The sequence below is a fragment of the Pseudonaja textilis genome, chromosome 1 (assembly GCF_049901715.1).
Source record: "Pseudonaja textilis isolate UNSWEBS1 chromosome 1, rPseTex1.2, whole genome shotgun sequence".
NCBI classification, from domain to species: Eukaryota; Metazoa; Chordata; class Lepidosauria; order Squamata; family Elapidae; genus Pseudonaja; species Pseudonaja textilis.
In genome coordinates this window covers 164,791,135-164,806,840 of record NC_141990.1, presented here as the reverse complement: position 1 = coordinate 164,806,840, position 15,706 = coordinate 164,791,135, and the positions used below count along the sequence as shown (strand labels likewise).

At 36.0% G+C, this 15,706-nt stretch overlaps 1 protein-coding gene across 3 annotated transcripts in view; it reads left to right on the top strand.

The window, feature by feature from the left end:
* The window catches only part of UNC80 (unc-80 subunit of NALCN channel complex), a 185,781-nt gene that overhangs the window by 130,998 nt on the left and 39,077 nt on the right, over window positions 1–15,706 (top strand). For all 3 annotated transcript variants that reach the window (XM_087941122.1, XM_087941060.1, XM_087941004.1), the window contains 6 exons: window positions 2,104–2,139; window positions 2,474–2,692; window positions 8,170–8,370; window positions 11,251–11,374; window positions 14,113–14,238; window positions 15,518–15,641. In XM_087941122.1, the coding sequence (XP_087797248.1) occupies window positions 2,104–2,139; window positions 2,474–2,692; window positions 8,170–8,370; window positions 11,251–11,374; window positions 14,113–14,238; window positions 15,518–15,641 (830 nt within the window). The remainder of the gene's footprint in view (window positions 1–2,103; window positions 2,140–2,473; window positions 2,693–8,169; window positions 8,371–11,250; window positions 11,375–14,112; window positions 14,239–15,517; window positions 15,642–15,706) is intronic.

Sequence of the window (15,706 nt, the reverse complement as noted above, 5' to 3'; positions counted from 1 at the left end):
TACATCTTCCTGTCCACTTCCACTGTCCAGGATGAAGATGGAACCATTTTATCTTGCCTTCACTCCTCTAATTCTGAGTAATTCTACAGTAGGAGCTTTTCAATTGACCTTGTGATGTGTTTGAGACATAGGGCTTCTCTCACAGAGTGGGTAGGATTCTGGCAATACCAAACTTCAGGTCATCCCCCCAAGTCTGCCCTAGCATGTCAATAATTGTACATAGGGCAGTTCTCCATGGTGAGGAAGTTGTTTGATCTTGTAAAATATGGGAAACATTCTTTTTTATTAATCTACCTTAAGCTTTTGCTCTAAGCTGAAACAGATGATGGAGTTGCTCAGGAAGAAATATGTGAAAATCATCTTCTTTTCCATCTGCCCATTGGAAAATATATGGAAATTTACATTAGTTTAAACAATATATCATAATTGGATAACACTCATGAACTTAAATACTGTTGTTAATTACAATGGTTGGAAAACCACTGCTAGACTTCTTTATGATTTTGTCTAGACTTTTAAATAACATATTCCTATCCTGGTAGCTAATAAATATTTATGCATATGAGGCAATCAATTTAATGATTACTGCATAGTAACCTTAAATGTAATACCTGGAGAAAAGCCCTCACACCTTTTCTTTTGCTGAAATTTTATTTGGACTTTCTTCCAAGTATGTGTGCTTCAGTGACATGCTACTGTTTGTATAGACATGTTTCCCCATTAAAGAGCAAAGCTCTTTTCTTCTGGTGAACAGACCAAGATACTGTTTTCCTCTGTGCTCACTAGATACGTCCATATTCACAGCTAAACATTGGCAAATATAATCAGGGGTGGGATTCAAATTTCTTAGCAATCAGTTCTGTGGGTGTGACCTAATTTGTGGGTGTGGCTTGGTGGTCATGTGACTGGCTGGGCATGGCTTGCTGACTGGGCATGGCTTGGTGGTCATGTGTCTGGCTAGGCGTGGCTTGTATGCAAATATTATAAATATGTATGTAAATATTGAATTTTTTATTAAAAAAGAGCAACTTTTACCCCAAATCAGGCAAAGAGGCAGGCAGATTGAGTTGCTCACAGAATCATAGATTCACTCAGAGATCTATCTTTCTGCAATCTGCTACCTAAGTCTGTCACATAAAATTTTCTTGCAAGCAAATTCATAAAATTTGCTAGCAAGCAAACTCACAAAACTAACTCACAACACACCAGAGATCTATCTTTCTGTAATCTGCTACCTGAGTCTGCACTGAAAAATAGAAGCTTCAGTCCTAAGGAAGGTTCAGCTCTGCTTTTAGATTAGCTAGAAAGCAAGAAATCCAACGATTTCCTGCTTTCTAGCTAATCTAAATCTTCCGGCACAGCAGAACAGCTGATGGTCAGAGGGAAAAAAAGGGAAATTAGCAACTTACCAAATACAGGCAAGTTTGAAGGCGTGCATGCCAGATAAGAAGTGAGTGGGAAAGGTGGGGGGGAGAGACCAGCCAGTGGCATGATTTGCCAGTTCTCCAAACTGCACAGAATCATAACAACTGGTTCTATAGAACCAGTCCAACTAGGCAGAATCCCACCCGTGAATATAATACTAAATAGAGCTGTGTGTGTATTAAGTCCAAAATATGTAGGTTTAAACAGAGCTATTGCTATCTCAAAGAAATGTGCAAAACACCAATCTAGCCTGGGGTTGGTTCACTGGCTTTCATGCACATCAGTAGTGGGATTCAGTTTTTTTTTACTAATGGTTCTGTGTGGGTGGCTTGGTGGCCATGCCAGGGGAAGGATACTGTAAAATCTCCAGTCAGAGGTGGTATTTGCCAGTTCTCCAAACTACTCAAAATTTCCACTACCGGTTCTCCAGAACTGGTCAGAACCTGCTGAATGCCACCTCTGCTGCACATACAGCACCACATCCAAATATGACTCTTATGCAAGATGAAGTTGCTTTATATACAGAACAGGTGTTATCAGGAGAGTGGACATGAAGAGGAAAGCATCCCCTCATTCTTCCATTGCTACTGCATGTATTGTATTTGATCTAGATCAAAGTGTACCTTGCCTTATGATGTTTGAATTCCTCTGTCCTTGTTTTTGTCTTTTAAATTCTAGGTATCCAGAGCAAGGGGCCAAACTGCATTTTATCAGGTACTGTAATATTGCCACCAGCCTCTTTCTTTAGAATTTGTAAGACATTCCTTTAACACAATCTTTCTACTCTCTGTTCCAAACTGGGCTATGTTTTGAATGACTTTATACCAGAGATTCCATGTCAGGAGAAAACAGCCAAAAGTCCCTTAAGTGCCTTTTCTGGCTGCTTCTCTCATGAGAAATATCGAGCAATTATTTTCCTGCAAAGGGTGCCTTTCCTGCAAAGGTACATTCCATCCGCAGGCAGGATTCGTGTCAACGATATCACATATCAGCCCATTCTTGTCTCTTGATTTACATATTCTGCATTTCCCCTGTTTGTTATATTTAGAGAAAACCTTCATTTGCTAGAGGAAGGCCAAGGTATCCAGCGGGAGGAGCTAGATGAACGTATTGCTAGAGAAGAGTTTCGACGACCTCGTGAGTCCCTATTGAATATATGCACTGAGTTCTACAAACACTGTGGCCCCCGACTGAAGATTTTACAGAACCTGGCTGGAGAGCCCAGGGTGACTTCTTTAGAGCTGCTGGATGTTAAGTCTCATATGAGGTATTATTTCTGAATGTCTGTAAATATTTGACTGTCCATTAGCAATAAGTGTGTATGGCAAGTATGCACTGTAATATACAAAACAGAATTTTAAGTTTCTTTCAATTGTAAGTAGAATAAGATTTTTTTCTTTTCCAAATTATTTCAGGTAATATCATAAAAGGGGAAAAGAAAATTTGATCTAAACCCTTAACAATAAATTCACAACAATGGAAAAGCTGTTCAGGTGTAAACATCTGCAGTGTCATCCATTAGTTGAAATGTATAATCACAAATATTGTCATTTCTGTGTGTAAAACTCAGCTAAGTATATTTTCAGAAACCATTCAGCATGTATTTTTTATTATTGCATTATCAGCCTGGTTGGCATTTATATTCAGTGAAACCTCAGGTTGCGACTGTAATCCATTCCAGGACTATGGTCATAACCCAATTTGGTCGTGATCAGAAGCATGACCGACGGCGCATGTGTGGACAAAAGTTTGCGCGGATTGCACATGCATGGAAGGGGAAATCAGTGCAGAAAGGGAATCTGCTGCGGCCAGGTTTGTTTGCCTCCTGATTTTTGAATTGTGACTTGATTCAAAAATTGGGTGGAGTTTTTTGGTCGAAGCTGATTTGGTCGCAAACAGAAGTGTTTGCGACTTGAGGTTCCACTGTTTATGACTTTTCTTATCCCTGAAGACAGATTTTTGGAAGATTGTCAGGAATATATAACCTGCCACTCTAAGATATAGATATTTTTTTGCAGAAATATATTTAGATATAGAGGTGATTGTTGAAGAATATGGTTTTCATTTCAGCCGTGATGATCCTTTCCCTTTCCTTCATAGTTGTAGAAAATAAGATCCATCAGTCTTGATTCTGCCTTCTGGGAAAATTGAGGCTATCAGTTTCAGAATTCTTGTGCTGATTAAAAATAAAAGGGATTATTTCTTTCCTTGATTCAATCCATCTTCAGTTTATGCATTTTCAATCAGTTCCATCTCTGAGTGGAGCCTTAGTGACAGATCTTATTTACAGCATCCTTTAAAAAGCCAGGAGGCCACAATATTAGCAGAAAGAATGAAACCAATTTTGAGTGAACTTATACATACAGACCAGAATGGTTTCCTGCCAAATAGACAAATTAAAAACAATATTAGGACAGTACTAAATTTGATTGAATACTATGAAGCTCACCCAGAAAAACAGGCAGCTTTAATTTTTTTAGATGCACAAGAAGCATTCGATAATTTCAATTGGAAATTCATGCTATCAAATTTAAAAGCTGAACTGTGGCACTAATATAGAAAAAACTTTACAAGAAATATACTCAAATCAAAAAGTATTATTAAATGGAGATCGCACTGAAGATTTTGAAATTGCAAAAGGAGTGAGACAAGGGTGTCCATTATCACCTCTGTTATTTATCTTGTCTTTAGAAGTGTGGCTAGCAACCAGGCAAAACCCAGAGATTCATAGAATTAAAATTAGAAATGAGGAATATAAAGTTCAAGCATTTGCCGATGATTTGGTATTTATAGTGGAAGATCCAATGAATTTGGGACCAATATTGTTGCAACAAATAGAAAAATTTGGGGAAGTGGCAGGATTTAAAATAAATAAAAATATAACTAAGATGATAGTCAAAAACTGTACAACAAAACAGAAAGTAGAATTAGAAAACATAATGGGAATTTGGATATCACCCAGATGTTCATCATTAAAAGAGGACAATTATGTTAAAGTGATTAAGCAAATCAGAAAAGAATTGGAATTATGGGCCAAATTGAAACTGTCTATATTAGGAAGAATAGCAGCGTTGAAAATGAATACTTTACCAAAACTAATACATCTATTCCAAATGATTCCAATTAAATTAGAGAAATCTTTTTCTACAGAACTAAATAAAATGACATCCAAGTTTGTCTAGTTGGGCAAGTGGCCACGTATTAAAATGAAACGATTACAAGATAATAGGAGCAGAGGCGGTCTTGGACTACCAGAATGGGAGCTTTATTACCAGGCAGCGGTGTTGAGTTGGATTAAGGATTGGGTTAAATTACGAGACAAGAGAATCTTAACATTAGAAGGACATGTCCTCTTGATAGGTTGGCATGCATTTTTGTGGGAAAACAAAAGTAATATACATACCTATTTCAATCAACACCTAATAAGAGACTCATTGATTACAATTTGGGAAAAAATCAAAGGTAAACACTATATGGAAATCCCACAATGGCTGTCAACCATGGAAGCCATAATACATCCAAATAGATTAGACCTATGGAAAATGGTAAGCTATGAAGAATTATTAGATAGTCAAGGGAAATTAAAATCAAACCAAGAACTGAAGGAAAATGGAATTATAATCGATTGGTGGCCATATTTGCAAATTCAAAATAAATATAAAAAAGACTCAAAAGATTTTGGATTTGACAAAGGGCAGAACCAATTAGATAAAATATTAATGGGACTGGAACAAAAACTTATAACTAAAATATATAAATATTTATTAGACTTCAAAATGGAAGAGGAAATAGTCAAAAGTACAATGATTGCATGGGCACAGAATTTTGGATACACTATAGAATTAGAGGAATACTATTGTCATTTGTGGGGGTTTTCCTAATCTTACAGTATCTTGCATCAATTCCATCTTCTCCCTGATTCCTTGTTATATCTTCCTTAATACATTGAAACATCAATAATATTTCTTTATAGACTGCATTTGTTTTCCCCTGCTGAGACATTTTGTGCTGATATACTACATTGATCACTGCTCAATATTCCACCAAAATTTCAATATCCCAATTGTCCAGAAACATCAAAAACACCAGTATTAATAACATTTACACAGTCATGGAACTGTTCCTCAAAATCCCCTAAATTTGCACCCTCTAAGTTTTCCAAATTTTTAAGTCTTATTCAATTTTTCTTCTTTCTTCTTTTGCCTCATAGAATGTGCTGTCAGATTATCTTAATAATCCAGATTGGCCCACCAAATTTCCCCAAGTGTCTTTAGTCCACAAAGTCAAATATTCAGTTTCAGACATTCAGAGATGTTTCTTTTTAGTTGTCTTCAAACGGTTCACTAATACTTCCAAGCAGCCAAAACTCCAGTAGATATGAAACCAACATAAAAAGGCCTTCCGGGTTTGCCTTTCTCTATTTTCTTCTTTCTCCTCTTTGGTTTTTTTGTATTATCCAATAATATCAATATAATATTTGATCAGTAAATGGCACCCCGACTCTAAAATTCAGTTTTAAACAAAGCAAAACTGGGGGGAGGGGGATAAAAAGCAAAGTTCCTCTTTCTTTGTACAAACTCTTCCAATAATCAAGCAATATTATCCATAAATTAAATCACTTTTCACACTACTAACAGTTCCAGTCTAGTCCTTCTCTATTTTAAAGCTTCACAGTCTTCCCTTGACAGTTTATTTCACCTTTAGGTCTGTAATCTTTCTCGATGTAATCGCTTTCTTAACATTTGGGTGAGTCTTTTTTTTAGGAATTCTTTTATTTGGGTTTAAGTCTCTAGTATAGAAGTTGAACGAAATGAGAATTTTCTCCCTCTCTTTTAGACAAGAGGGAGCAATCCCAAATATATTTTTTTTCAATCTGCTAAGCAAATTCCTGTCCAACAATACATACAATAAGGGACCAAACCAGTGGTGGGATTCACATTTTTTACTACTGGTTCTGTGGGCGTGGCTTTGTGGGCATGGCTGGGGAAGGATACTGTAAAATCTCCAGTCGATGTGGTATTTTCCAGTTCTCTGCTCAAAATTTCGGCTACCGGTTCTCCAGAACTGGTCAGAACCTGCTGAATACCACCTCTGGACCAAACACATTTCGAAAATAAAGAGAAGTAACTATTGTTAGGCCTGAAATTTAGGTTCTTCCCCATTGCTATATTTTACTCCTTCCCTTTATCCTCTTCTTCCTTCTACTCTTGATTCCAGCCAGGGAGATGAGATTAGCAAATCGTGCCATGGCCAAAAGGGCAAAAAATATATGAGGATAAAGAGAAAGCCAAAACTTATTCCTTATGGTAATAATGTCTACAGGGAATCTATCTCTACAGTTGCCACTGCCTCTTCATATTCCAAAGGAGACATTGCCTCTGTCTTCCCAGAAAGGGGAACTGAAGATCCTGGGAACAAGGGTCATTGATACTTGAGAAGATTGTACTGTATAGCAATTATAATGCATATGCATTTCTGTTATTAGAATAAGCTTTCTTGAATTGGATAATAGTAAATATTGCAAGAGATATGCTCTGATTAAAATTAACTTCATGATTCATTCAGTTTTCCTGAGGGGAAAACATTCTTTTGTTTTATTAACGGATTAGTGGATAACACTGATTTTGTCTTCTAATATTCAAAATATCAGAAATGTCTGAAAAATAGACAGGTAGATTTAATTATGTTTAAAATAATACTAAATCACATGTATATCATTAAACAACACAATATGATAAAACTAGGCAAGTAGGGATCACTACTATGGCAACACACTAACATTCTGCTTTAAAATTTGGTGCTATTACACTGTTCTAGTATTTTTCCCATCCTTTAGATAATAATTTTATATAGTATTGCATATAATATATAAAACTAAGAAATGAATACAGGTTGTCCAACTTCCAACCATTCGCTTAGTGACTATTGGAACTTACAACAACATTGGAAAAGTGATTTATGAACGTTTTTCCCACTTATGACCATTGCTGCATCCCCATGGTCATGTGGTCAAAATTTGGATGCTTGGCAACCACATGCATTTATGACAGTTGCATTGTCCCAGCCAGAATCATATAATCACCTTCTGACAAGCAAAGTAAATGGAGAAGCCAGTTTCACTTAACAACTGTGTTACTAATTTAACAACTGCAGTGATTCACTTAATAACTGTGGCAAAAAAGGTCATAAAATGGGGCAAAACTCACTTAACAACTATCTTGCTTAGAAATTCTGGGCTCATTTGTGGTTGTAAGTGGAGTGCTACCAATAATAAGGTTCCCCTATCTAATAAATCTACTATGCAACAAAAATATTAAGAATGCAGTATGGATATAAGAAATACTATTATTTATTTAAGCCATTATATTATATAGGTACATATATGCATGACTTATTTAAATAAATATTTTTACATTTCAGAAAAATGTTTAATACAGAAAAATATTTCATAATGTTAAATATTTAAGGTCAGACGTCCTTAGCCCATTGTGTCTTCCTGATATGTTGGATATCAAATTCCTATATTATTTTGCTATCATAGTCTTTAGGTTGCCATGTCTCTAGAGTGCATCAGAATGAAAAGGCTGCATCAGACAGTGAGAATCACCAGTGTGATGATCAGTTATCTTTGGGGACTATGTAGCATTTATTTATTGAGAGTGAGTTTTTCCATTAAACAATATTTCATCACTTTCTCAAAAGTGACAAAATCCAGATTTTTCTCTTAATGAGCAATGGTTTTAGATTGGCAGAGATTGCACATTCCCTTTTGAAGCTGGCACCTTATGATACCCAAACCATGGAGAGCCGAGGGCTCCGCCGGTACATCATGGAAATGCTGCCCATCACTGACTGGACTGCTGAGGCAGTGAGACCTGCCCTTATCCTCATCTTGAAAAGACTGGATCGTATGTTCAATAAAATTCACAAGATGCCTACTTTGAGGTAAGTGTGTTTGTCAGAAAACTATAGGATCAGTTTCTGAATTTGCAAGCCATGAAGGAAGGATGTTATTGTTATTACTATTATAACTATTACTATTATTATAAGGTATTATTATTGTTGTTGTTGTTGATAATGTTCGCTACACTGAATTCTTATAGTAAATATTTAAAAGTATATTTCTTCTATTGGCATATAGCCCTGTGATCATATTCGGAAACGATGTCAGCAGAAATGCAACCTTTTGTAAAAGGTTGCAAGAGTCTGATATATCTTTTCTGCTTTGGTAAATTCTAAAATTGTATCAAATGATCCACTGTGATTTTAATTAAAAATATACATCAGTAAGTTCTATATCTCATGTCATGAAACATTTTTTATAAAGACATATATGTGTAACGATGACAGCTAGGAAATGGTTATTTGTAATGATGTTTTCTGTAGTATACTTCTGTCTCCATTAAACTAGCTTTAAATGAATCAAAGAACATTCTTTTCCTTCCAAAAATAATTCCTAAAAGACATTTTGAATAGATGTTTTTATACCATTTTGCTTAATTGAGGCCAGTATCCATGAGCAGCACAATCAACAGCCTTCCTTGTAGTTAATTGTGTGATCCAAATTCCTAGCATATTTGAGCTATATTAGCTTACTTTCACCTCAGTTTAATAACTTGATTCTGTAAAAATACCAGCAAGTTCTTTAGATAGCTCCTACAAAAATATACAACAGATACATACTAGAATAACAAAGAACTTGGAACAGGCTATGTAAAATTTAAGGTAGCCTTTGAAGTTTATTTGATCAGATTGAACTAGGCCCATAGAAATGTGCATCAGTACCTATTTTTTAGACTTTAAAGGTTTAGAATCTTGTTTGATACTCTCTAGGTATTTTAATTAAGAGAATGCATTCTTCGGTCTTTGCATATTAAGTAAAATAAACAACACTCTTTTTTCTCATTTTATTTCCTGAAAACCTTTTCATAGGTCAAAATAAATTGTCAACAGAAATAGTTGTATATTCTTGCTTGCTGTCTGTCTAATTTTAAATCAATTTTCCAACCCTTGAAATTTTTTAATTGTTCATTTCCTCACTACTTTTAGAAAGTGCTGTCTCATTAACAGGACAAACATAATTTCTAATTGCCAATTCAGCAAATCTGCTCACTATAATGATTTTTTTTATCATAGGAAAGGACTGAGATATACAGATATTGGCTTGGTGCAAGTAATCATTCCTGGCTTCACAAAACATGGCTTAAAAATAAGCAGCAGGGGCTGAGTCTTCCTTCTCTCCAGCCCACACAAACCTGAATATGTATGAAGTCTGAGCTCCCTATGCTTTGCCCAGGATAATCTTGTTTGCAATATCTTATCATTATTGCTTTTCATGGTTGTCTCTATGAAACACATTATTGTCTCTATGAAAGTTCCTTGGAGAATTTTAGATTTGTCTATATTTCCAAGTCTATTAGCAAACCTTTGGCTTTTTCCTATGATCAGCTTGATCTCAGAATGGTAGCTACATGAATGAATTCTGTAAGAAATAAACAGATTTTTGGTACTTCAAATTTCCTGACTTCTTTTTAAGCATTGATATGAGAAGGAATTCAACTACTGGTAAACAAGGGCTAGAATTGCAATATAAAAGCAAGTGTAATTCTGTTTTCTCTTCATATCACTGGATATGAAACACTAATATTGTCTTGACATTCATGAAATAGTGGGGTATTAGTTTATTTGTAGAATATCACAAATACTACATTGATCTCTAAAATTTAAGAATGTTCCCAGAAATGTTCTATGCAGTTTACCACATTATCATCCCTGAAGAAAAATATTTCGCATCACAATTATAGTGTTCTCAGTCTACTTCCCATTTTAAAGCTACCCTGTAAGGTGAATGCATTTTATGATTCTTCATCCAGTGATAATCCCATACTCTTGTCTAATCTAGCCTGTTGAATATCTGTACCCAACATGTGTACAAGTGGTAAAGAATTTGCTGAATTTTAAGATAAATATTTCAAAATTCCAAAGGATATCTGTTATCTTTTTCTGGATAGCCAAATTCATCATTTTTTTCCCAAAGAGAAAAGAATTTAGATCTATTTTTCCAGAAATCAAATAGAAGTAAAGCATTTAAGAGCTGGACCAATTATTCTAAATTCATTTTCAAATACTTCTCTGCAAATTTTCTGCTAATGTTTAAAAAGTTGAATTCAATAAAGCAGAAGTAAATCATGGATCATTCAGCCAGGGTGTCTGTCAGTATTTTATGAAGAACTGACCCAAAGAGATGGAAGCGAAAGATCAGCTACACAACGACATGCAACCACTGAACCCATGGGTCTTTGGTAGCATGTAAGTAATTCAACAAAACAAAAAATATCCCAGTATGGACAAATGAGAAAATCTGTTTCGAGTCTCAAAGAGCTTTATTTAAGCAAACACTGGAGTTCAATTATTTATTATAAACAGTGATATTGTTGAGAGAATAAAACCTGTACACCTTGAACTGAATTTCTCAGAATATTCAGAGCTTTTCTCAGTACAGAAAGGCTGATTATAAACACCTATCTCCTAGACATTAGAAATTTGCTTCATTTGCAAGGTTACATCTTTATAAAAGTAAGGAGTGTAATACGCCCATGCTCATTTTTCCCTCACTCATTTATGTTTTGCTGTTACAGGGTCACTTTTTTCTACAATGTTTTTTTTTTATTCCATTATCCTTCAGAATAGCAGGTAAAATGATCACACTGAGGTACAGGTTATTGCCATCTGAGATCTTTATCTTGAATTTTCCTTGGTGTTCCTATTTCTCAAGTCGCCTTTTTGTGAGTTAACCATTTAAAGCCGCTTACTGTTGTATTCTAGGAGACAGGTTGAATGGGAGCCTGCCAGCAATTTGATTGAAGGGGTTTGTTTGACACTTCAGAGGCAGCCAATCATATCCTTCCTGCCTCATCTTAGGTCACTGATCAATGTCTGTGTCAATCTGGTGAGTAAATAAAATGGCAAACTCCTTCCCAATTGCCAAGCTCCCTTCTACAAACTCCCTGTTCAGCACTGCTAGAAAACATCCTTGAATAACATTAGACATAATGAAGTACATTTTCAAAGTGGTGCATGGGGAGAGAATGAAAAAGAAACCCATAGTCCAATGACTGGTTTTGGCTACTTTCCACGCACCACTCTGAAAATCCACTTCGGCATGTTGCGCTGAGAGTTGAGGGCTGCAAGTTGAAGAGTGGGGTGGTGGATACTGCACACGCCTGCATATACCTAGCAGAGGAATTGGAAAGAAGTGTGGGACCATGGAGACATTATTCAGCCTCACCTTGTAAAACTAATGCAAAAGAACATTAACTATTAACTCAACAAAATTGTTTTGCCATTTGTAACATTCATAGTTTAAAGAAAGTTTGGGATGTCTTTGTACGATGTTCAGATCCTTCTGTCTCTTTAACATGGATGTTTCTAGATTGCATTAAGGAGCCTCAGTTTGACCTGGTATGCCCTTGACATACATAAAGCTGCTATAATTACAGCTGACTTGAAAGACAATTCAACAATTGATAAATCCTTCACAGGTGTGATACCTCTTCAATTGAAAAAAAATGAAAGAAGCTAGAATACTTAATGTAACAAAAATGCCAATTAAATAGGAACTCAATGGAGAAAAATAATTGAGTTTTTATAAGGTTAAAATGAAAGCTAATAAATTAGAATAAGTTCCCTATATACCATGCTGGTTTAACTACTTGGCATTTTCATTTATCTTTTGAAATGATTTTGATTACAGTCTGGAGGATCGTAGAATGCAGGAAATTTAGGAAACTCAGCTGAAGTCAAACAAACAATAAAAACAAGATGTTGAATTATACTGACTTTTGGTCTGGTACACCAGGAGCTTTATTATACTCTGGGTCAAGAGTATACAACTTTCATCAGCTGAAGGACCATACTGAGATTTGTGGCACATGTCAGTAATTAAATTCAAGAACGGAATGTCCCAAGATCCAAGTTGGGGAGTCTTAGGGATGAAATGATGTTAAAAGGTACAAGTGTTGTTTCCCATTTTCAGCCTTAATTCGTCCAAGCTTCTAAATAAATCAGGTCAGCCTTTCCAAACCCACCCATTTTGAGATCTGCAAAAGGAGATGCTCATAAGCACATATCTATCTACTGTAAATAGCTTGAAAGTTATCACAACTTATCTGCCCACTGAAATAAGATTCTCCTTCAAATATGATTGCCCATATCCCTGTTAGTGTTTTGAAGACCTGATTCTTTGTCCAGGCCTTTAGAGAGTGTGATTAAAGACCTCTTTGTGTGGGCTTGTTATTTCTCCTGTCTACCTGGCCATCTTTTATCCCTATTCTTGTTTATTATTGTATTGTTTCATTTCTTCTTATATTGTTACTTATTGTTATTCTTTGCCCAGAATTGTTAGGGGGTTGGGCCAGTGGTGGGTTTCAAATAATTTCACCACCAGTTCACTGAAAATGTGAGCGTGCGTGTGCCCGGCTTCTGCGCATGCGCACGTGGCTTCCACCACACAGCGAGGTTTAACTAAACAGACTTTCAGGGCCCACCCTGGTCCCCTCCATCTCTGCTCTCCAGGGCAGCGACTGCTTCTCTCCGCACTGATGGGAGAGCATCTTGTGCAATTTAGCAGTTGTGGAAGAAATTAGTGCTTCAATACAAATGAGCACCTCCAAACAAATATTAATAATTAATCCAGCATTTAAAATTGACCAGAACAAGATGTTTGTGTAGCTGAGGTCTCGGGTGGGGGAGGTGTCAAAAAGTGCCCAGGATCGTGTAGTTGTGCCAAGATGATCATGTAACTGAAGTGGTGCCCATTTTTATCATATGTCATATGCATGTGATTCATGTAAAAAAAAAAAATCAGAACCCTTTATGCTGCCTTTACAACTTTTTGAATTCTCCTTCTACATGTTCAAGCCAAAAACTTAAGAAATCTGTAACAAATTATATAATTTGTCACTATCAAATTCCTGAAAAAAAATCCTATACTTACAGCAAGCAGTTAGGTCACAGTATAAGTTTCAATTGCTTTGAGTAACCGTTTCACCATTTGTTTTTGTTTCGAGAAGGCTTTGGTCATGGCCTGAAATTATACTTGGCATAAATTCTATGTTAAAATCTTAGATACAGGACATGCATTGAAATCCTTCCTCTATCCCCGTGCAACTTTAATCCTTATTCAAAAGAAGAATCTGAACATTATATGAACAATCATACAAGTGAGTCTGAATATTGTGTTAAACTCAATCTGGATCAGACTCAGGACATTACCCTGATATAAGGAGATAGTAACTCAAGTCAACTAGTACAATATTGATGATTTCAAGTACATGTTTCCATTGAGTACAGTAACTACATGGCATACCCTCCATCTTCACCTATTCTACCAGTACAGTGCTGGTTATTCAGGGCTAGTACTGGATACATTCTTAACTATGCTGATTTTCCTTGTGCCTTCCGTCCAGTCCTCCTGCTAATCCTGTAGTAGTGCCTTTTCCTTCCCATCCATCTCCTGCTAGAACCACTCCATTCCCTTTATGACCCCAGCTACCGCAAGGCATGTGGAGGGCCCTGAGCATCCCAGTCTTGCGCTATCTGAAGTATGTACCTCATTAACATTGGAGGGTATGGCATGGATGGAATTGAAATAGTTGGTCAAGGTGATGTGCTGTGTTTGTATTGCAGGTGATGGGAGTAGTAGGACCTTCCAGTGTGGCTGATGGATTACCCCTTCTTCATCTCAGCCCTTATCTCTCGCCACCTCTACCCTTCAGCACAGCTGTTGTCCGGCTTGTAGCATTGCAGATTCAGGTGTGACTGCCTTGCCTGTTAAACAGGCTTTGCTTCTTATGTGGTCGAGACACCAGTTCACTGGTGCTCTTTTGTTTTCTGCGAAAGCTGGGCAAAAACTGTGAGGCATAGTTCATACTTCCCCTTACTTAATGCTGAAATTTCGTAACATAGCATTTAGCAACCCTCCAAGTCTTTAGTGGGTGTCAATTTAGCATAATTTCATTGAGTCACATTGGAATTGTGCAGATTGAAGCCAACCAAAGATTTCACATGAGTGAAAACTATATTTCCTGACAATATAGACTAGCATTATTTATTTTTGCTTCTTAGATGAATAATAAGAGCTACAAAAGTGCTAAAGCAATAAGTCTTTTGTAGGTTATGAACTTGAAAGGCTAAAGATAATTTCATAGAAGTGCTTTATATGAATCTGAAGATCAGGTATTTTTACATTCTGCCTTTTGAATATTCTATATAATTTCAAGTTTGCATATCCATTTATTAATTCTAGAAGATATTGCTTATCAGTTTACTATCCCAGATTTCCAGAACTTAATTGACAGTTTCTCTCTCTCTCTCTCCTTCCCTCCATCTTTTACTCTTTCAATTACTTAAATATTAAATATTTATGTCATACAGATGAACATAATCTGGGAGTTACGTCTGTTAATGGTTTTAAAAATGGTTCATTATCAAGTATACTCTTAATAGCCTAAACTTTGTGGAGTAACCTGAGATGCTACACTGCATTGCTCCTACTTGGAAAATGCAAATTTTGTGCTTTGTTTGTGGGGAGGGGTTAGTTCTTCATTGATGCTAAAATGAGAAGGAAGAAGATGTGACATTTTTTTCCAGATGTAGGCTTTCTGTTCCGGTTCCATATCTGTCCAATCTTTGGCATTTGGCAGAATCAGGATCAAAACAAAATGATAGGTATGGTCTTCCAAATGTACATTTTCAGAGAGATATAGTGAATTCTTAAAAATGACTAAAATACTTTTCCTTGCATTTTTTCTAGATTTTTTTTTATTTCAGAACTTTTGGTTTGAGTTGACATAGGTAATTATCAGTATACTATCTGCATCATTGAGACTAAAACAAATAGGTCCCAAATGAGACCCAAATCTTGAATGTTTAATCAATTGATTATGTTGAAGCTAAAAATCAAATGTGGTGAACCTATCCTGTAATATATTGGGTGAACCAAGTACCTGTGGATCCATTTTTTTTTAAAAAAAATGCTGTTTTAATCTACCAGTTTTAATTAATATTTAATATTTTTATTATCACTGCACAGGCTTTAAAAGAAGATTTTCCCTTAAGCCATGTGATCTCCCCATTCACCAATCAGGAGAGAAGGGAAGGAATGCTTTTAAATCTACTGATTCCATTTGTGCTCACAGTAGGATCAGGAAGCAAAGGTCTGATTAACAGAAAGAATATTTTGTTTTCCCCTCCTGCCTGCCTCTCTGAAACAGCAATTGTG